At 48.3% G+C, this 21,530-nt stretch overlaps 2 protein-coding genes across 7 annotated transcripts in view; one reads left to right on the plus strand and one right to left on the minus strand.

The window, feature by feature from the left end:
* Positions 1-265: 265 nt before the first annotated feature.
* ZFYVE19 (zinc finger FYVE-type containing 19) lies at positions 266-6,996 on the minus strand. 3 transcript variants are annotated; one of them, XM_061180497.1, is made up of 11 exons: positions 6,777-6,996; positions 5,409-5,530; positions 5,186-5,239; positions 4,683-4,801; positions 4,441-4,586; positions 3,985-4,093; positions 1,963-2,172; positions 1,451-1,530; positions 1,041-1,139; positions 778-905; positions 266-695 (listed from the first exon to the last, which is right to left on the minus strand). In XM_061180497.1, exons 1-11 carry the CDS (start codon positions 6,828-6,830, stop codon positions 617-619), a joined length of 1,200 nt encoding a protein of 399 aa, XP_061036480.1. In that variant the 5' UTR covers positions 6,831-6,996; the 3' UTR covers positions 266-616. The 3 variants fall into 3 exon arrangements, with proteins under 3 accessions (XP_061036480.1, XP_061036479.1, XP_061036481.1); XM_061180496.1 differs by lacking the exon at positions 3,985-4,093 and having other exon boundaries at positions 1,725-2,172; XM_061180498.1 differs by lacking the exons at positions 266-695; positions 778-905 and having other exon boundaries at positions 1,052-1,139; positions 1,725-2,172.
* Positions 6,997-7,183: 187 nt separating this feature from the next.
* DNAJC17 (DnaJ heat shock protein family (Hsp40) member C17) overlaps positions 7,184-21,530 on the plus strand; it is a 36,209-nt gene continuing 21,862 nt past the window's right edge. For all 4 annotated transcript variants that reach the window (XM_061180501.1, XM_061180502.1, XM_061180499.1 and 1 more), the window contains exon 1: positions 7,184-7,282. In XM_061180501.1, coding sequence (XP_061036484.1) covers positions 7,205-7,282 — 78 coding nt within the window. In that variant the 5' untranslated portion in view covers positions 7,184-7,204. The remainder of the gene's footprint in view (positions 7,283-21,530) is intronic.

Raw genomic sequence — 21,530 nt, forward strand, 5'->3', positions numbered from 1 at the left:
TTTGAGTACGGTGGGGCCTGGGGGCTAAGCTGGGCTGCCAGAGCAGGATGCACAGTTCAGTTCAGTTCAGTAGTATGAATATTCATGCCTACTGCATATGAGGCCACCAGGATGGGTGGGACTGTTCCTGCCTGCAGAAGCTTGCAGGATGGCTCAAGCCTTTTCCTCATTCTACAGGACTGGACTTACAGCCTACTCTGCTCTTGCCACCTCTCCAAGGCCTAGGCTCAGGGCCCACAGGGTTCTATAGATAAAAGATGCTGGGTCCAATGAATCAACATACTTTATTAAATGCTCTAAGTGCCATTGGAGGGCCCTGGACCCTTGAGCAAGTTTCAAGGCTCCTCCTTGGATTCAGGCTGGTCTTTCCCCATCATGCCTCTCACTCCTAGTCCAGACTTCAATGCTGGAGACTCCAGACTTCTGCCTTCCCTCTGGCTCCTCCAGTCATCGTCTCCAATGGAGAAATCCTTCCTCCTTCCAGGGACGGAGGCTCAGGAAAGGGCACATTCATAAGCAGTCTAGCCTGACATGTTCTCCCATCAGATGCCCTGGAGGGCGCCCCAGCTTGTGTGATTGCCTGTAGGATGGCATTCCCGGGAGGACCAGGGTTCCCTCAGTGCTCTCGGCTTTTATGCTGGGGGTGGTAGGCAGATGTCTGGTGCTCTTTAAGTTCAAAGGCATCATGGCCTTCCCTGTGGAGCATAGATAGAGGTCAGGGATCACAGGCGGCCCCGCAACTCTCCCAGCCCCAAAGAACATTCCACCTGCACCCACCGGAAGCAGCGGACACAGTAGAGGTCTCCGTCACAGCTAGCACAGCGCAGGGTGGCATCCTCATTGCAGATGCAGCACCAGGGGAGCTCCTCTTCCTCAGCCTCAGGCCTGGCGGCCACGGCCTGAACCTTTGGAGACCAGGGAGGAATGGGGGACATAAGGTACCCGATGGGGTCTGGGAGGGTGGCTGGAGGAACAGTTGGCCAGGCAGGGAGGGAGGCTGTGGTGGCAGCCCGGGGGTCTGTGTCTGGGGTTTTCCTCACCTCAGGCTCTGCCCTGCAGGATTGGGCTTGGGGTTGGAGAGTTGGCTCTGCAGGGATGTTAAAGCCACTTGCCTCATCCAGGGCAGCTTCTTCAGTGAGCTGTGGACAGGGCGAAGAGGTACAGCTCCCCGCTCCAGGCAGCCCCGCCAACACACAGTATTTCTGTGCTCTGTGGCCTTAGCTCTCAACCCATCTTCCTTTATGTTGTCTGTGCCTGCTGATAGCCCATCTCAAGGGCCCAGGGGCAGGTCTGTGTCACAGGGGCAGGGCGGCCCAGCTGGAACAGGAGCTGCACAGTGACTAGCCATCGAGGCCCAGCGCGGAGGCAGAGTGAATGGGGTCAGGTGGGTGGTGGGGCAGTGTGGCAGGGACAGGACAAGGGGTGGTCGGGTGGGTAAGGTGGGGCCGACCTGCTGAAGGACTCTCTGGATGGCTGTCTCCTCATCCTCTTCGTCATCACTGTCTGGAAGGCGGTAGTCCTGGAGGGTCACTTGAAGAGGGAGAGACGGGAGCAGGGGAAGAGGAGTGAGGTTGAGAGCTCACCTGAGTGGCTGTACTTCTGCCCCCAGGAGAGGTTTGGTTTCCAGTGGCACGTGTTCCAGAACTGAGCAGCCTTTGCAGCCACTCTGATCAGACCCTGCCCCACCATGCCGGGCTGGAGGGCATGAACAGAAGGCTCCGTACCTGAAGGGACCCAGGGTCCCCTGCCCCCTGATGGCTGCCACTTGTTCCTCATCCACTGCTTTGCCCCAGCACCTTCCTCGTGGTTCTGGGTGGAGCTCGATAGACCCCTGGGCACAGGGACCCCCAGCCCCTGACTCAGCCTGGCAGGGAGTACAGCCACTGTGCAGTTTGGCCTGAGGGTGAGAGTGGGGAGGACTGCCCAGTGGACATGAATGAGTGGCTGCTCCCCAGCCTCTACCTCTATCGGGATCCCGTCCCTGCAGCACGGCCAGGCGCTTGGCGAGGGCCAGGATCCGCTCCTGCCTTGTGTTCTCCTCCTGAAGTGCGACTGCTGCCTCAGCCAGCAGCCTCCTCTTCTCCTCCTCCAGGGACCAGGTGGCCTGTCCCTTGCAGCTGGTGCTCTGGGCCCCTGGGCCCCCCTGGTTGAGGTCGTTCTGGATAGAGGTGGCTGGAAAGAGTGATGCATTCAGGGAGGCAGACATTTCAGGATCTCTCATCAGAAACCACTGAGCCCGTTTCTCAACGTTTTAAAAAAAACCACAGATTATCAGCTTTTTGTTCAACAATAGCTCCTGTGGTTTACATTACAAATAAAATTAGTATTTCCTCCATTATCCCAAATGTAAAAAACTAGTAATCTTAGACATTTCTTTTTCAATTATATCCATCCCCACCCACCTGATATTTTAACATGCTGCCCTTAGGGTGGGTGCCCCATGGTATGAGAATCACTGCCCAAAAGGAGCAGGATATGGGGAGGTCAAGGTCCAGACAGGCTCTCTGCCTTACAGGCTGGAATCAGCATTTCCAGGGAGCAGTGCAGAGAGGACATGAGAGAAGCTGAGGTCTTGAATGTCACTAGGCAGGAAGAATTTTACCAGAGTGGGTGTGGCTCTGACATGGTCCCCTTTAGCTCAGAGTTTCAGAGTAAGATGCTTGAAGTCAGACAGCTTTGGGTTCAAGTCCCAGCTTTGCTACTTAATAGCTGTGTGACCTTGGTCAAGTTCCTTAAGCTCACCAGGCCTCAGTTTCCTCATTTATCAAATACAGATAATAACAGTTATTATAGGATTACTGAGGATATTCAGTGAGATTGTATCTCTAAAGCAGGGTTTCTTAATCTTGGTTCTATTGACATTTTGGACAGGACATAGGCATACCTTGTTTTATTGAGCTTCAGTTTATTGTGCTTCGCAGATACTGCCTTTTTTTTTTTTTACAAATTGAAGGTTTGTGGCAGCCCTATGTTGTCAGATGATGGTTAGCAATTTTTAGCAATAAAATATTTTTAAATTAAGGTATGTACATTGTTTTTCTAAACATACTATTGTACACTTAATAGACTACAGTAGGTGTACGTAATTTTTACATGCACCAGGAAACCAAAAAATTTGTGTGACTTTATTGCAGTGGCATTCAACTGAACCCGCAATATCTCTGAGGCATGCCTGTAATTCTTTGTTGTGGGGTTGTCCTGTGTATGTACGATGTTTAGCAGCATCCTTAGCCTCTGCTCACTAGATGCCAGTGGTACCCTCTGACTTGTGACAGCCAAAAAGTCTGCAGACATTGCCAAATGGGCCCTGGAGGGAAAATCATCCATGGTTGAGAACCACTGCTTTGAAGCTTTTGAACAGCAGTGTACAAAAGAATTTTTTAAGATGATGGGATCATTCCATATCATGGTCTGTATTTGTGCTGTCCAAGATCGTAGCCATGAGCCACTTGTGGCTATTGAGCACTTGAAATGTGGCTGGTACCACTGAGGAACTGAATCTTAAATTTTATTTAATTTCAACTAAATGTAAATAGCCTCTTCCTCCTCCTCCTCCTCATCATCATCATTATCATTATCATTGTAGAGAACATTCACTAAGCATTTACTATGAGCCAGGCAGGGTCCTAAGCACTACTGGATTAGCTCATTTCCTCCTCATGACTTCCCTGTGAGGTAGGTTTTACCACACATTCCTCCATTTTACAGATGAGGAAAGTGAGACTTAGGTCAAGTAACGTGCCGAGGGTCACACAGCTAGTAAGTGGTAGAAAAGGGAATCCCTGTCTGAGCCTAAAGTCCACACGCTTATCCACTAGGCTTACACTGGCTCCCACTGGAGTAAACACTCAATAAATGGTAGCCTTTGTAATGTTGACTATTCTCTGATTGATATTCACCTCCCAGAGCGTGGGCAGCAGAGCCTCTCCCACCTGGGGAAAGAGTCGGGGGCAGGTCCCTGGGGGAGCCAGGTGGAGAAGATACCTGGGCCTCCTCGTTCCCAGCTCTCATCAATAGCCACCTCCGCTGCTAGCTCTGTCAGCAGATCCTGTGCCTGCTGGGCCTGGGTCCTGGTGTCTGGTGGCTGATGTGCCTGCTCAGAGGAGGGAACCTCAGTGGGGAGCAGCGTAGGCAGGAAGCCGCACCATAAGGCTCAGAACAGTTTAGGTCAGGGGTGGATGCTGAGGAGTTCCCAAAGCTCAGGGAAAGGGGACAATTCCAGAGCCCACGTAATCAAGTAGGTCTGGCAGTCCCCAGCAGGACCACAGGGCCACTCTTTCCTGCCCCACCCAATCCTGCTGCCTGTCCCTGGTTCCTTGGTCTGGCAGCAGGCCTCAGGAGCAGGAGGTACTCCTGCAAAGTATCTAAGCATACACGTATCTGGGCTTCTGCTGGGTCCTCGTCCCAGGACCTCCATCCCTCCAAAGCCACAGCACTCACCAGCTGGGGGGTCTGAGAAGGTGGAACTCTGCCCTGCAGTGCAGCAAGCCGTGCCTCCATCTCCTGGGTGGAAGGGATGGAACCCTGGGGTGCATCCCTCAGTGCAACTAGCCTGGCTTCTATCTCCGCCTGCGAGGGCACTGACTCTGCAATTGGCATAGAGAAGCCTTGTAAGATCCAGAGGAATCCTAGTCCCACGAGCCCTGAATAGCGTCTTTTCCACCCTGTCTGCCCCCACTCACTGGGCTTGTTCTCCTGGCGGAGCCGTGCTAGGCGCTCAGCAATGACTTGGTCTTGCTGGGTCAGTCCATGGCTCTGGGGAGTGCTGGGCTTCTGCTTGGCTTCCAAGGCTGCCACACGCCTGGCAGGATATGAGATAGAGGCTCTTAAAGAATGCAGAAGGGAGGGGTGAAGGCACTCACTGTTTCCCATTCAAATCATTTCTAGGCAGCTAGGGAGGCCTCCAATGGACAATTTTCTGTGGCGCTTGCTCATGTCACCCTGCAGCCCAACCCAGCTGACCAACGGGAGAGTCCAGATGAGAGGGCGAGGTCTACCAAGAATCTTTTCTGGGGAAAGGACTGGTGAGCTGCTTTCTGAGCCCAAGAGGGCAGTCAGGAGTCTGAGAGGTAGATATTTTCCTGATCCTGTGCTCATCTGATCTGTAGGCTGGGAAGAGACTCCTACCCTATGGCTCCCTTGTCCTTTCCCCATCCCCATTTGTCTCTGTCCCTTCAGCACTTACTTCTTATAGTTCTGAGGTGGTGACCACTTGGAGGCATTGGCAGGAGAAGATCCTCTATAGAGAAGAAACCTGGTGTCAGAAGTCACCTGCCATCTGCCTATCAGTGTCCCCCACCCCAAACACTTCCTGGGCTGACCTCTAGACATAGAGCACAAGGCTGTGAGGCCTGGCCATCTGCCTGCTGCCATGCTTGGCTGAACCCTCGACCATATTGGCTTCTCACCTGGTCAGAACCTCATGGCACTGCTTGCAGACTTTCTGTTGGGTGTTTCCAGCCCGGGGAACCGCTGCACTGAAGCTAAGGCAGCCGGAACAGAAGGCCCGGCCACAGTTCTTACAGCCGTACTACAAGAAACATGAAGCAAGGGGTCTACCTCTCACCTGCCCCTGCAGGCTCCTCCCTGGGACTCTCCGAACACACACAGAGAGCAGACACTGGAGTTGTGACCAGCTGCTGGGAGGAGGATGAGGAGTGGGGCCCTTAAGGACTGGGGAGAGACAGGGGTGGAGGGTAAAGCGATTCCTCAGCCTCCAGTCTTCTATTCAAATCTCGTAAAGCTTCATGCAAAATTCCCATGCTTTCTACTCTGTCTTCAATTCCCTGACACTGGAGTGTGAAAGACAAATAGGCAAAGCCCCATGCTTCAGGTCACTGACTCTTCAAAAAGGAGAAACAGTGCAGAGCCCATGCCTTCTCTGCTCTAGCAGAGATGAAAGGAGGCTTGACTCAAGATGGGATGGTAACGGTAGCCTCCATTTATTAAGCATTTACTGTGTGCCAGGCACTAAACTCAGTACTTAACTTTCATCACCTGATTTAATCCTCACAATTTATACACACTATCTTACTTAATCCTGATGACCACCATTATTATTCCTATTTTAAACGGGGTCAGAGAGGTTACATGACTTGCCCAAACCAAGGTCACCCCATGAATGACAGCAGAGCTCAAATTTGGATCCTGACCACTTTGACTCCAAAACCCAGGTTTCTGAGTGCTACATGGATCTGCTTCCCTACCTGCTATTCATTCATCCCATCTGGTTCCTATCTCCTGGTCACAACTGAGGCTGAGGAAGCCTGCAGTTTACCAGGGAAACTTGGCAGGTCTGGCCTGAGGACAAGTGAGACTTTGCCATGGTGCCCTGGGGCAGGAGAAAGGGCGGTAATCTAACTCAAGAAACCGGGGAAGGGCATGCTGCTTGCCGGTGACGGTTTCAGAGCAGAGAGAGTAAAGGGCATGGTGTGATGTAGAGCAGGCTGTGGAGGAGCAGGGTGGAGGGAAGGAAACAGCCGGATCCTACACTTGGCAGACAGAAAAGCCTAGCTTTCCAAAAATGACAGGAGCCCAATTTACAGTTTATGGGGAACTCTCACCTCCAGCACCTCACTGGACCCTCACACCAACCCCGAAAGCGAGGTAGTGTTAGCCCCACTTTATAGAAATGGAAACTGAGGCTCAGTGACTTCATCAAAACCACACAGCTGGAGAGGGCCCGTAAAAACAAGCCTGCGGACTGCAAGTCCTGTGCATTTCCCTCTACTCCGCGTCCTCCCTAGCCCTCTAGCCCTCGGGGAGAGAACACTCGCCTCCTTCTTGAAGAGGGTGAACTTGACAGCGCAGCCGTAGCACCTACTCTCCATCCTGGTTGCCGGTGCGGCGCGGCAAGGTCGGCGGAGCTGAACTCTTGCGGCTCGTACCCAGGACCCCTTGCACCTTCACCCAGCCCCTCCGTTACTCTCCACGCCCACTCGCGCGGGCCAGCCAAGGCCTCCGACAGGAGAATCACTACAGTCACCCCAGCCCGAGAGCATCAGCGGCGGACGCGAGGGCTTCTGGGAGTCGTAGTTCATTCACTAGTGCCCGCTTCCCTCAGAGGCAGTCAAGCCTAGTTCAGATCACGACATTTCCCAGGGGGCTAAGCGCCTTCATCAGGCTTGGGGTCGATAGTCCCCGGGAATCCCCACACGCTTAGGCTCTTGGGAGTTGTAGTACTAATCCAGTCAGGGTTGGAACCATGGCGGTGGCCAAGGAGCTCTTACAGATGGACCTGTACGCGTTATTAGGTATCGAGGAGGAGGCGACGGACAAAGAGGTGAGAACTGGGGCGAGGAGGGCCGATCCCGAGCGACCTGGCGGGCTTTCCCGTCTTGGCGCGCCCGAGGCTGGCACCACCAGCTTTCCACGTTCGGCCGGGCCCTGAGTGGGGAACGAGGGGCGGCCCGACGGCCTCAGGCGGGTTTCCAGACCTTTCCTGAATGGTCTGAGGGCCTCACGAGGAAGAGGGGGCACGAGACGAAGGCTCCTAGCGCGGGGAACTGTACTGTGCTCTCCTCGTGGCCCTTGTCTAGAAGAGGCCGCGGTTGAGCCTGTGAGACAACCCTAGCCTACTTCCTGCGCGTGCGCAGTGTCAGCCTCCGATTCCGCTTCTGTCTGAACTGTGGCTGGGGGAGCTTCATCGTCTCTCTCTTGCTGGCTGATTTAACTCTGCTTAGAGCCTAGGGCGGAAAAAAGGCCAGGTCTCAAGGCTCCTCCATTCCTTTTTCATACCCTCCGTGGCAGTGTGACCTATGACTCTGCCATCTCTATTTTCTTTTTACATCCAGCCCTTTTCAAGTAGCAGATGCTCAGGTGTTGCCCTCTCACCATGTGCTAGTGGGCCAAAAGCAGGAGGATCAGAAGGATAAGGCAGATGACCTAGAGTTTCACAGGAAGGCGTTGATAGATGTGTCAGGGAGTGGGACACTGACCAAGCTGTAATTAAGATTTCTGTTACTTTCCCCTGGATTATGGTGGTAGCTGTAGCAGTGTAGGAAGGGGAGGCAGATAAGTCACCAGATGGAAATTAATGCCTGCAGATGCCCCTGTACCTCCAGGCTGCTCTGCTCATCGGCGGAGCTTGTGAGAAGAGGAAGCTCTGGGGCAGAAAAGCAGGGAGACCCATAGGGCCCTTGAGGAGGGATACTGTCAGCCTGTACAGAACTGTTCCCTGCAGCTGCAGCTGAATTCAGAAGTGGGCCATGGGGATGTATACACAGCACCAAAAGCATCTGTTAACACCTATCTCATAAGTCTTAAATTTTCACTATTAATAATGCCTAACACCTATATAATACTTACTATGTGCTGGACACTATTCTAAGTGTTCTACATTTGTAAATTGTTTAATTACTACTTCGTTAGTAGTGAGAAATTACTTTGGACACTTCACACCAGATCTAGCCAGTGTGTTGGAACCTCGAAGTTGAGAACTCCTGAGGAAGGCAATTACGAGCCACTGATGTATATATTAATCAGAGAAGTGACATAATCAGATTTTAAAGAAAATATTCAACATCAGTATGCAGAAAGGACACAAGTAGGGGGTGGGTAGAGGAGCTGCCACTAGGGGGTCAGGTGGGGCTGTTGTCTAGGCAAGAGGCCAAGGTCTAAGCAGCACATTGAGGTTGGGAGTCAGTTTTCACTCAGGTGAGATAAGGGATAGGTGAGAAGACTTTTTTTTTAAAGAATTTAAAAAATATTTATTTATTTTATTTATTTTTTTGGCTGCATTGGGTCTGAGTTGTGGCACGCAAGGTCTTCGTTGAGGCGTGTGGGATCTTTCGTTGAGGCGCGCGGGCTTTCTCTCTAGTTGTGCGGGTTTTCTCTCTAGTTGTGGCGCGCGGGCTTTCTCTCTAGTTGTGGTGTTCGGGTTTTCTCTTTCTAGTTGTGGTGCGCGGGGTCCAGAGTGCATGGGCTCTGTAGTTGCAACTCGTTGAGGTGCGCGAGCTCAGTAGTCGTGATGCGCGGGCTTTGCTGCTCTGCGGCATATGGGATCTTAGTTCCCTGACCAGGGATCGAACCCGCGTCCCCTGCATTGGAAGGCGGATTTTTTTACCACTGGACCACCAGGGAAGTCCCCTGGAGTCATTCTTGATACCTCCCTATCCTCTCACTCTTGCATCTAGTCCATCACCAGGTCCTAATGAATTCACTTCTCAAATAATCTCCAAACCTGTTCATTAATCTCCGTCTCCACCACCACCGCTCCAGCCCAAATGCCCATCAACTTCCATCTGAATGATTAGAGTGGCCTCAACTCATTTCCCTGCTTCCAGTCTATTCTATTCCACTCTGTTGCACTCCTCCAATCTGTTCTACTCACGGAAAATGGAAAAATCTTGGTGCTCCTTTAAAACCCTATTGCACTTTTAATAAAACATGCAATAGAATTTCTTACCCCTTCTTACATGCTTTTCTTTCTGCTGAGAACGCTCTTCCTCCCCTTCTGTTAACCTGGGTTACTTTTACTTGGCCTTCAGAACTCAGCTTAAATGGCACTTCCTCAGAGAGGCCTTGCCTATTGTTCTTTCATAGCAGCTACTTCTCCTTTCCAGCACTTATATCAGTTTGCAAGTATATATTCATTTGTGTGATTATTTATCTCATGCCTTACTCCCCTCTGTACTCTTAGCTCTGAGGAGCAGGTCTGGTCCATTCACTTCTGTAGCAGCCCCTTCCTGGTGACTGGCACAGAGTAGGCTCTCAATAAATATTTGTTGAATGAAGGAAGTAGCAGCTAAGAGCCCACTGGAACAACTTGGCTTGAGAATCAGGAGATCTGGGGCCTCATTCAGAGCCTGACTTTCCTCAAATGTAAAATGAGGGAGTTGGGCAAACTATGACTTCAGGGGTCAAATGGCCCATGACCTGGTTTTTTAATGAGCCATGAGCTGAGAATGGTTTTTCATGTTAAAACGATTGTAAAAAAAACAACCACAACTCAACAACAAAAAACCGAATAACTCAAAAAAAAAAAAAACCGAATAACTCAATTAAAAAATAGGCAAAGGACTTGAATAGACATTTCTCCAAAGAAGATATATAAATGACCAATAAATACATGAAAAGACACTCAATACCACTGGTCATTAGATAAACGCAAATCAAAACCACAGTGAGATACCACTTCATACCCATTAGGATGGCTATTAAAGAAAAACAAAAACAGAAAGTTACTAGTGTTGGTGAGGATGTGGAGAAATTAGAACCCTTGTACATTGCTTGTAGTGCAGCTGCTGTGGAAAACAGTATGACAATTCCTCAAAAAATTAAACATAGAATTACCATATGATCCAGCAATTTCACTTCTGGGTATATACCCAAAAGAAATGAAAGTAGGGACTCAAACAGATACTTGTTTTTTTAATTTACTTTTGGCTGTGTTGGGTCTTCGTTGCTGCACGCAGGCTTTCTCTCGTTGTGGAGAGCGGGGGCTACTGTTCGCTGCGGTGTGTGGGCTTCTCACCGTGGTGGCTTCTCTTGTTGCGGAGCACGGGCTCTAGGCACGCAGGCTCAGTAGTTGTGGTTCGTGGGCTCTAGAGCACAGGCTCAGTAGTTGTGGTGCACGGGCTTAGTTGCTCTGCGGCATATGGGATCTTCCTGGACCAGGGATCAAACCTGTGTCCCCTGCATTGGTAGGTGGATTCTTAACCACTGCACCACCAGGGAAGTCCCTCAAACAGATATTTGTACACCCATGTTCATAGTGGCATAATTCACAATAGCCAAAAGGTGGGAGCAGCCAAAGTGGCCATCAACAAATGAATGGTTAAACAAAATGTGGTATATACATACAATGGAATATTATTCATCCTTGAAAAGGAAGGACATTCTGAGACACGCTACAATATGGATGAAACTTGAGGGTATGATGTTGAGTGAAATAAGCTAGTCACAAATGGACAAATATTATATGGTTCCTCTTGTACAAGATTCCTAAGAGTAGTCAGATTCACAGAGACAAAGTAGAATGGTAGTTTCCGGGGACAGGAGAGTGAGTGTGGAATGAGAAGTTAGTGTTTAAATGGTACAGAGTTTCAGCTTTACAAGATGAAAAAAGTTCTGGAGACACGGCGGTAATGGTTGCACAATATGAATGTACTTAATGTCATAGAACTATACACTTAAAAACGGTTAAAATGGTAACTTTTATGTTAATATATATTTTATTTTATATATGTTTTACAATAAAAACAACCAACCAAAACAGAATAAAAACAAAGAAGAACATATGTCATGGGAATTTAGAGAGTCAGCAAGTTCCAAAGGTAGACGTTTTTGTTCCCCATCCAGCCCTAAGGGAGACAGGTGGGGCAAGGTATCATTTTCTTGTAGGAAAGCTTTGAGTTGAGGACCCAGGTTTGGTGTGGAAGTGCTCCTGGGGATAGGATAACGCCCCAGGAATCCAATCTCCTAGAATCTCAGGCAGTAAGCGCCAGATTCTTATGTGCTAATGCACATGTGCCTGTGTGTGTGTATGTGCGCACACACACAGGACAGGGCCGGGCCCTAGAGCCTGCCAAGATGAAGAGTAGGTCATGGATTAATGCCACTTGCAAACCTTGAAGAGATTCTGAATTAATCTCAGGGATTATTTAGGTGACTGCAGTGGCCTTCTAATCCTTTCCCTAGTTCTGTTCTTGCCCCCTTGAGCCTCTTCGCACAGCAGCCAGAGTGAGCCTTTAGATGGTAAATCAGATGGTGTTACCTCTGCTCCCAGCTCCCCAGGGGCTTCTCATCAGTCTTAGAATGAAGGCTGAAGGCCCTCCCTGGCGCTTGGGACCCTCAATGCCTCTCTTGCATGTTCCCTATCACTCTTCCCTTGCTTACCGGGCTCCAGCCAAATCAGTCCTATAATTTTGTTTTAATTGTGGTGAAATATACATAACATAAAATTTTCCATTTAAACCTTTTTTTTAGTGTACAATTCAGTGGCATTAAGTACATTTACATTGATATGCAGCCATCACCACTATCCATCTCCAGAACTTTTCCATCATCCCAAACTGAAGTTCCATACCTTTAAACGTTAACTCCCTATTCTCTTCTCCCCTCAGCCCCTGGTAACTACTATTTTACTTTCTTTCTCTATGAACTTGACTATTTTATGTACCTCATATAAATGAACGTGCAAATATATAATATTTGTTTTTTTATATCTGGCTTATTTCACTTAATGTAATGTTTTCAGGTTTCATCCATTTTGTTGAATGGATCAGAATTTCCTTCCTTTTTAAGGCTGAATAATATTCCACCATATGTATGTACACATTCTGTTTATCCACTCATCTTTTTTTTTTTTTGTAAACATATAGTTAATGCAATTTATTTATTTATTTATTTATTTATGTATTTATTTATGGCTGTGTTGGGTCTTCGTTTCTGTGCGAGGGCTTTCTCTAGTTGCGGCAAGTGGGGGCCACTCTTCATCGCGGTGCGCAGGCCTCTCACTATCGCGGCCTCCCCTGTTGCGGAGCACAGGCTCCACACGCGCAGGCTCAGTAATTGTGGCTCACGGGCCTAGTTGCTCCGCGGCATGTGGGATCTTCCCAGACCAGGGCTCGAACCCGTGTCCCCTGCATTGGCAGGCAGATTCTCAACCACTGCGCCACCAGGGAATCCCTATCCACTCATCTTTTGATGGACATTTGGGTTGTTTCCACCTTTTAGTTGTTGTGAATGGTATTATTAGGAACATGAGTGTATGAATATCTGTTCGAGTCCTGCTTTCAGTTCTTTTGGGTATATATCCCACAGTGTAATTGCTGGATCATATGTAATTCTACATTTAATGTTTTGAGGAACTGCCATACTGCCTTCCACAGCAGCTGCACCATGGCACATTTCTACAAGAAATGCTCAGTCGTTCTAGTTTCCCACCACTTTCTTTCTTCCCACCACTTGTTATTTTTGGTGTTTTGGATAATAACCATCCTAATGGATATGAAAGAGGCCTCCAGTGATATTTTTTCAAACTCACCTAACACATTCCTGCTTCAGGGCCTTTACATTTGCTAGTGCTTCTGTTTAGAACGTCTCTTTCCTGGTAGTTGTATATCTCACTCCCACACCTTATTCAGATTTCCATTCAAATATCACCCCCTACCCTCTCAAAGGCTTTCAGAAGTCGTACATCTAATTACTACACATTGTATTACATGCCCATTTGCTTACCATTGGTCTCCCCCATTAGAATGTAAAAAATCCAGGAAGGAAGAGACTTACTCTTTTTTGTTTACTGCTATGTGTCTAGCACCTAGAACAGTGCCTGGCCCTTGATAGGTGTTCAATCAATCCTTGTTGAATGACTGAATATGTATTATTACTTTCTTATGCAGTAATACTTTGCAGCAAAGTGAAATTGCTAGACCAATCAAATATATTTACCAAAAGTAAATGTATTTAAAAGCTTTTTCAAAATTGTCTTTCAGAAAAGTGGTGCCATCTTATACTCCCACTGGGTAGGCAGGAGATCGCCCCATCTCTCAGCTGGCAGCTCCCATCCTGGCTCTCGAAAACAGCATGCTGTGTGCCCAGTGCCTTGCACACACACACACACACACACACAGAGCAGGTCCCCCATACTTCATTAAATCAAACTTTACAGTGTTCTCCCTGCCTCTTTTGGTTTTCTTTCCCTTTCTTCATCTGTGTTTTCGAGGAGGGTAGAAACATTTCCCACAAACACCATTCGATTCCACAAACTTTTAAGTGCCTACCTACTGTGTGCCTGTCTCAGAGCCTGGTGCTAGGGATACAAATGTGAAGAGAGCAGTTCCTGGAGGGTCACCCCATCGTGTCTGTTTCCAGCCTTTCTCTCTCTTGCTTTTGTGGTCCATCATTTTGAAATGCAGAGGTCAAAGTTGATAATTCTAGAAGGTGATGCTTTCTAATCAGATGGTGATTTCCTAGAGAGTGTAACTCATGCAGAAAATGACAGCTTTTATAACTAATCTTAACAAGTAAGGCCAAGAGTCGTTGTTTGTTACATCTACCGTGTGTTGAGAATGGATGGAAATCATGATACAGAGCCTTGAGCAATGTTGGGAATTCTAAATGTGCCTTTATAATCATCTTTGTACTTATCACCAGTGACAGTTAAGAAAGTGGATTTTAGAGGCGGACTGCCTGGATATTGGCTCCATGACTTACCTAGTTTGTGACCTTGAGCAAATATTTAACCTCTGTGTGCCTTGGCTTCCATGTCTGCGAAATGGGAATGGTGGCAGTCCCTCTTCTCTGGCGTTGTTATGAGGCTCAATCCAGGCAAAGCACTTGGCAAGGCACTTGGCACAGACTCACTACAAGTTCCCTCATGCTGTTATCATTGTTGCTCCACCTTCCTTACACTGTAAGTGCTAATGTCCAATGCACATCTCCCGAACTCATGTCTAAGTTTGCCCTCCACTTCTCACACCTTCTCACTCATTCCAGTCCTGATGGACCAGTGCTGATTCACCTCACACTACACCAGTGATTCTCGACCAAGGCAGTGGTCAGGGTAGAAAGGAGGTGGGGCATCAGGTAGAACAAAATTGAGGATCAGCAGAGTTCACTATTCAGTTCAAATCTACGAATGAATGGAGTATGTCACCATGGACAAGGGACTGTGTAGGCATGGTGGGACTTCAGAGCTGAAGAAGACATCACTTCTGCTTTCTGACAGCTCACACAATATAGTGAACAATGAATTTTGAGGTAGAGTGAAAGAGGTGGAATAAAAGTATATAAGGAAAATGCTGTCGGAATAAAGAGGAAGACAAGATTCATATGATTGGCAGGATCATGGAAGACTTCCCCTGAGGAGGTGTTTTTGTGCAAGACCTTGAGAGGAGAAAAGAATATATCACAGCAGGGTTAAAAGGGATCATCGTGATCATTTACTCTCTTCATTTTATAGACAGGAGGATGGAGGTCCAAAGAGGCTATGGAACTTGCTGAGATCACCCAGTGAGTGAGTGTTGGGTCAGACTGGAGCCCCAGTTTAATATTCCTTCCACTGCTCTGCAGTTGACACGTGAATTTCTCTCCTGTCTATAGCAGCCTTGCCTTTCATTTGAAGCCCTTTGAAGGGTACATAACTCACTGTATCTTGGCAGGTATTATTTGGTGAAGCTTGAAAATGCATTTTGATCAACTGTTTGAAGACTAAAGTTTTAAATGTGTTTACCGGGAAAACTACCATGGAAACTTAATATTGACCTTTTCAGTTTATATTTTATTATTGCCTTAAGGAAAAGGCTGTTTTACCTGTTTGCTAGCTAATACCTTTATTTATTTATTTATTTATTTTTTAAAGGGAACTTTATTTTTATTTATTTATTTTATTTATTTTTGGCTGCGTTGGGTCTCCGTTGCTGTGCGGGCTTTCTTTAGTTGCAGCGAGCAGGGGCTACTCTTCGTTGCGGTGCGTGGGCTTCTCACTGAGGTGGCTTCTCTTGTGGTGGAGCACGGGCTCTAAGCATGTGGGCTTCAGTAGTTGTGGCTCGCGGGCTCTAGAGCGTAGGCTCAGTAGTTGTGGTGCACGGGCTTAATTGCTGCGCGGCCTGTGGGATCTTCCCGGACCAGGGCTCGAACCCGTGTCCCCTGCATTGGCAGGAGGATTCTTAACCACTGTGCCACCAGGGAAGCCCTAATACCTTTATTTAAATCACTTATTTCTGTTATACCCTAAAATGTGATACATTGACATTGTTTCTTACAGATTTAAAAGGAATACGTTTTTGAGGACAGAGAAGGACTTGAAGGAATGGCATGAAGGGGTAGAAGTCAAAGTGCCTGGCATGACAAGGAATGGAACATTGCCTAGGGTCTGTTGAGGGTGTGGCAGGAGTTGAATCTGAAAAATGTGTCTCTGGGCCTCTAGGCCCTAGGGTGGTTGGACTTGATTCTGTGGGCATCTGGGGGCCATTTCTGGATTTGAGGTGAGCCTGACTCAGTCCACTTTCTCCAATGGGAGCCTTTCTCAAAGCCTCTTACCTCCAGACCAGGCACTGAGGCCTCAGGGTTGGGCAGTGAGCCTGGTTTCACTTGACAGCTGTCGTTCATTCACCAAGGGCCTGACCAGCACTGGGTGGGACCAGGAGCCAGGCCTCCAAGTCCTCTCTGTATCTCTCTGATGGTTAACTCATTCCTGGGTTTGTCTGTCTGGCTGAAACTCTGAATTTTTGAAGTTACTTGGCTGCCTGTTAAGTCAAAAGGAATGATTCATTTGTGTTTGTAAGCTGTAAGCTATTCATTAGCATTCAAGATAATACCTCACATTTACATGACACCAAAGTGCTTTCACATAAATTATCTCATTTGATGTGATCTTCAAAACAAGCCTGTGAGGACTTCCCTGGTGGCACAGTGGTTAAGAATCCGCCTACCAATGCAGGGCACATGGGTTGGAGCCCTGGTCCGGGAAGATCCCACATGCCATGGAGCACCTAAGCCTGTGCACCACAACTACTGAGCCTGTGCTCTAGAGCCTGCGAGCCACAACTACTGAACCCACGTGCTGCAACTACTGAAGCCTACGCGCCTAGAGCCTGTGCTTTGCAACAAGAGAAGCCACCACAATGAGAAGCCTGCGCACCGCAACAAAGAGTAGCCCCTGCTCACCACAGCTAGAGAAAGCCCACGTGCAGCAACTAAGACCCATCCCAGCCAAATATAAATAAATAAATAAAATATTTTTTTAAAGAAAAGAATACATAAGAATCTATAACTTAAAAAAAAAAACAAAAAAACAAGAGTGTGGGGCTTCCCTGGTGGCACAGTGGTTAAGAATCCGCCTGCCAATGCAGGGGACACGGGCACGGGTTCCAGCCCTGGTCCAGGAAGATCCCACATGCTGTGGAGCAGCTAAGCCCGTGTGCCACAACTACTGAGCCTGCACTCTAGAGCCTGTGAGCCACAACTGCTGACCCCGTGTGCCAAAACTACTGAAGCCCACGCGCCTAGAGCCCATGCTCCGCAACAAGAGAAGCCACCGCAATGAGAAGCCCACGCACCGCAACAAAGAGTAGCCCCCGCTCGCCGCAACTAGAGAAAGCCTGCGTGCAGCAACGAAGACCCAACACAGCCAAAAATAAATAAATAAATTTTAAAAAAAACGAGTGTGAGGTACGCAAGGACTATTAGCTCCAATTTATAGATGAGAAGACTGACACTGACAGAGTTTGATTTGCCCAGCATAAGGTGGCTAGTAAATGCAGAGCGCCTGCCCAAACCTGCATTTTCTACTCCTATTTCAGAGCTGTTTTCCATGACCCACACCTCAGGAGCAATTAGGGTAACAAGAGATGGGTCTGCGGGCCCCAGAAAGCCTTGTGTTCCCATCTGTGACACAGATAGAGATTTGACTCTGTGAGTAAAGCTGCATGACCTGGGTGAGCTCGAAGGGTATTAAGCCGACCCGGACAACTTGAGGAAGTATGTTAAAATTTGTGTTAAAACTACCACAGTGGAGTTTTCATTTCAGCTAAGGTAGAATTCAAAATATTCTCCATTTGCATAGCTGCTTTCCCTATTTTTGCTGTTCCTGAATACTGTTATTTGGTTATTATTATTTTTCTTTAAATTGACTCACTTCTTTTTACTAATATAATTTGTTTATAAAGGAAACCAGTGTGTTAAGGGGAAAAAAGAATGAGATGTAGGGAGTACCAGGGCCCAGAGAGAAAGAGTTCTGCACCTGGGCAGAGGAGAGTGGCTTTGGGGGTAGGGACCCAGGTCTCCAGGGGTTAAGAGTGACAGCAGGCTGTGGGGAGAGGTGAGGGGCCGCCAGACCCAGGGTATCTGACAGATCTGAGGGGTGGGAATCTCCAACCTGATAGAAGAATGCAGGTGAGGATTTTGGAGTCTGAGTATGATGTAAGCCTGCTTAGGGTAAGGGTGGGAGGGAGAGGCGGGGCCTGAGAGAAGTGCGCATCGGAGGAGGAGGAGGAGGAGGAGGAGGAGGAGGAGGAGGAGGAGGAGGGCTGTAGACTGTGCTCCTGGTGGATAGCTGGTTTGGGGAAGTGGGCTGAGAAGGAGGGCAGGGAAGGGGTTGAGGCCCAGGAAGGGATACTGGGAGTGCTAAAGGGGGACCTAGAGGTGAGAGCCCGAGGGGTGCGAGGACCAGAGGAGTGACCTCAGGGATGGGCTGGGGATCCAGATCCTTTAGGGTGCATAGGGGCAACATATGGGGAGAAGTAGCCCAGGCCCTGTGCATGGTCTCAGTTGGTTCAGGCTGCACAGGTCACTGTCCTGAGTCTGGACTGTGGGCCGTGGTTAGCAGACTACAAGAGATGTTGGTGTGAGGTCCGGGTGTCCCCAGCATCTCGTTACCACCAGCAGGCCCACGTTTTGGGAATGTTGAACTAAGGGTGCTGGTCTGAGGGGTGGCTGGTACCCTGCTTGCTCAGAGCCTTTGGAGCAGTCCGGTTTCCGCAGGAATTTGGGAATTTCTATGTAGTGCTGTTGCAGTGTGGACCACAGGCTGTAAGGAATGAAAGTGGCCAATCTTTTAGGCAGAGGGGACTTCCAGGTAAGTGCCTAGAGCTCTGTGGTTTACTTCCTGCCTATGACATCAGGCAGTCACATAACCTCTGGTGTTGTGGCTAGTACAGGGTTGAGGAACTGTCTGCCTCCCCCAGGCTTAGGGAGGAATTACTGCCCAGGCCTAGATTACTGACTGTTCCCCTTCCTGGAACTGGGCCTGTAATGGCTTCCTAGCTGATTCACTGGCATGGTTTGTTCATTCAGTACCTGTTGTCACATAGAGTGACCTCCCTGTGTGTCCTCTGTATCTGAGTCTGACCTACGAGTCTGGCTTTTGAGAACTGGGCTTAATTACTTGTACTGCTTACCTGGCTCCAAGTTTTATTATAAGAAAGGATAGCAGCCTTTTAAAAAATAATGATCTCTTCTTTGTAAGGCACCTTTCTTTTAAGTTTAATGATGGCTATTTTATATTTATTGGACCCCTTAGTGCTTGGCTTTTTTGTGTCAGTCAGGAGTTCATTCCTTATAAGAGGTGAAACTGGAGGCAGGTGGATTGTCAGAGGCCCTGCTGTGTGCCTGGCGCTAAGCCCAGTGGAGATGGCGGGAGACCCAGCTCCAGGCTCCTTTCCCTGCTCTGGGCTCAGGTTGCTGTGAGTGGCCAAACCAGTTATGGAGCCCCGGGAAGGGCTGGGTGGGTGGCTGCTAATTCATGACTCATTATTCCCCTCTGTGATGTGGGCTCTGGGGGGATAACATTTAGTTCCCACTACAGTTCTCTTATCAGTCTGCTATAGTGATTTCTTCCCTTTTCCAGGCTTAGTTTCTCAAAAGGAAGTGTTAGCAGGTAGAAGGGGAAATTATGAAATAGTGTGGGAAGGTCTCCTAGGGTTGGGACAGCACCCACTTCCTTCTGCTCTTCAATAGGCCTGAAGTAATTGACATAGTTGAGGCTTCCTCATTGTGTTTGGTTGGGAACAAATGGATGTTTGCCCCTTTCATTCGATAGATATTTACTGTGTGCCTACTGAGTACCAGGTGCTGTCCAGTGCACAGTTCTGGCCCCTGGGGATAGGCAAAACTCCCTGCCCCCTAAAGCACATTCCCTTTATTCGTAAGAACCCCCATAATTTCCTGTACCTGTATGCTCTCATTTGAGGCACAATCATAACCAGTTTATCTGTTTTTCCAGACCATACCAGAAAAGAAACAGCAGATTATAAGCACTTCCAGAGACATGCTGGCATCTGGCACAGTCTAGTAGAGGCTGACTGGGGAGGAGATAGAGAAACTATAAAAAGAGTAGAATTTAAGATCATTACCACCTAAGGAAGCATAGGGAAAGCCTGACTCTGCCCTCAGTAACATCTGAACATGTTGTACTGTTCAGTAGTTTCTGTTCTGAATGATGATCCTGAGATATGGAAGACAGATTAAATTCAAGTAGTGTCCTACGATGGGGAAAGGGAGTAATATTTTAGAAAGACATCAGGAGGAAGACCACACTTCTGTAAATTGGAGTTTAAAGTCCTCGTGGAGCTTATGTTCATCTGAGATCTCTGTCATTCTGGGGCTGAGCCTTGGAGACAGCCTGGTCCTCTGAAAAACCATGGTCTGGGCAGGGGGCATTGGGTGAGAAGCCCCTCAACTGTCACCTAGCTCTTTTCTGTGAAGTCTCAGGAAATGCAAATGAATGTTTCCAAGTGCTAGGGAAACCGGGGGATTTAGGAGAAACCTATAGGTAAAGAAGGAAAACTGCAAGTGTTAAGACAATTCAGTAGCTTTTGGCACCTTCCAGTGGCTGCTTCAACCTTGCCTAGGTGTCGCAGCACTTGCAGACTCAGTTTCATAGAGGAGCTGCCAACCCCAATGCCTGGGATTAGATGGTCCTGTCATTCTCTCACATCATTACATGTCGGGTCCTTCTGTTTCTTTGTTCTTCTGAAAGTTCCTCTTCCTTCCCAACTTATCATAGTTAAGAAAAATATTGTTGCATCTTTTTGCCCTGAATCCAGCCTCTTGAGCTGCTAATAAGGTAGAGTATTTTGTAATAAACAATATTGACACGGAAGCTTTTCAGAGGCCTGCTGTAGGAGAGTTGTGTTTACATGATGAGAAATTCTTCAGGCACCAGTCACTCCAGGAGGGCTGGGCAAAGCTGGGCGTCCTATTTGTAACACAAAACACCAAACTCCAGGCCAACCGGTTCAAAGTCAGAACTGGCCTTTGAGGCTAAAACCCAGCAGCGGGCCTTGCCCAGGGCAGGCTTAGCAGCTAACCATAGTAATAACTAGTTAATCAGGACAGACACACTTGGCCAGCATTCTTAGGCCAGCTGGGTTTTGGTTCATGGCCACTCTGGAATATCTCAGGCTACCTACCCGTACCCCCTACACTTTGAATGAGAGTAGTTCAGAGCCCCTGGGGGCTAACCAAGGATAGAATTTTAGAACTGCCCCCAGCAGACCTGAAACCAGCCTTGTACACCTCAAGAATTCATACTGGACTCACCTGGGCCCATTGTGGACCCATGTCCATCCCTGGAGTTCCTGTCAGGGTAGCATTGTCCTGGGCTGGTGTCACAATTTACCTCCCTCCCGGGAGTGGATAAACAAGAGGTTTGGACCTTATATTGAGTGCCTGGTTTTTGTTAGGTACTTCACATGGGTTATTTTCTTTAATCCTCACAGCAGCCCTATGCGTAGGGGATACTTCCCACACTTTGTAGTTGAAGAACCTAAGGCTGAGTGAGATCCAGTAATTTACCCAAGGTCACGCTAGTAGTATGCGAAAGATTCAAAATTTGAAAACACATGTTAGATTCCAGAGCCTTCTTTCTTTCAGTGAACCATGCTACTTCCTAGCTTAGAATAGTTGAAAGAAGCTCAACACCCCTGGTTTTTTGCTTTTTGTTTTTAATTTTTAAAAATAAATTTATTTATTATTTATTTTTTGGCTGTGTTGGGTCTTTGTTGCTGCACACGGGCTTTCTCTAGTTGCGGCGAGCGGGGGCTACTCTTCGTCGCGGTGTGCGAGCTCCTCATTGCTGTGGC

This window comes from Eubalaena glacialis, chromosome 2 (genome assembly GCF_028564815.1).
Source record: "Eubalaena glacialis isolate mEubGla1 chromosome 2, mEubGla1.1.hap2.+ XY, whole genome shotgun sequence".
NCBI classification, from domain to species: Eukaryota; Metazoa; Chordata; class Mammalia; order Artiodactyla; family Balaenidae; genus Eubalaena; species Eubalaena glacialis.

What these genes read in the sequence shown, in the direction of transcription:
- ZFYVE19 (XM_061180496.1), bottom strand. Translation starts at nt 6,830, where the DNA reads ATGGAGAGTAGGTGCTACGGCTGCGCTGTCAAGTTCACCCTCTTCAAG. An exon ending in TCCAGAGAGTCCTTCAGCAG is followed by an intron (nt 1,140 to 1,450) that starts GTCGGCCCCACC and finishes CCCTGTCCACAG; the next exon opens with CTCACTGAAGAAGCTGCCCT. An exon ending in TACTGTGTCCGCTGCTTCCG is followed by an intron (nt 696 to 777) that starts GTGGGTGCAGGT and finishes TATGCTCCACAG; the next exon opens with GGAAGGCCATGATGCCTTTG.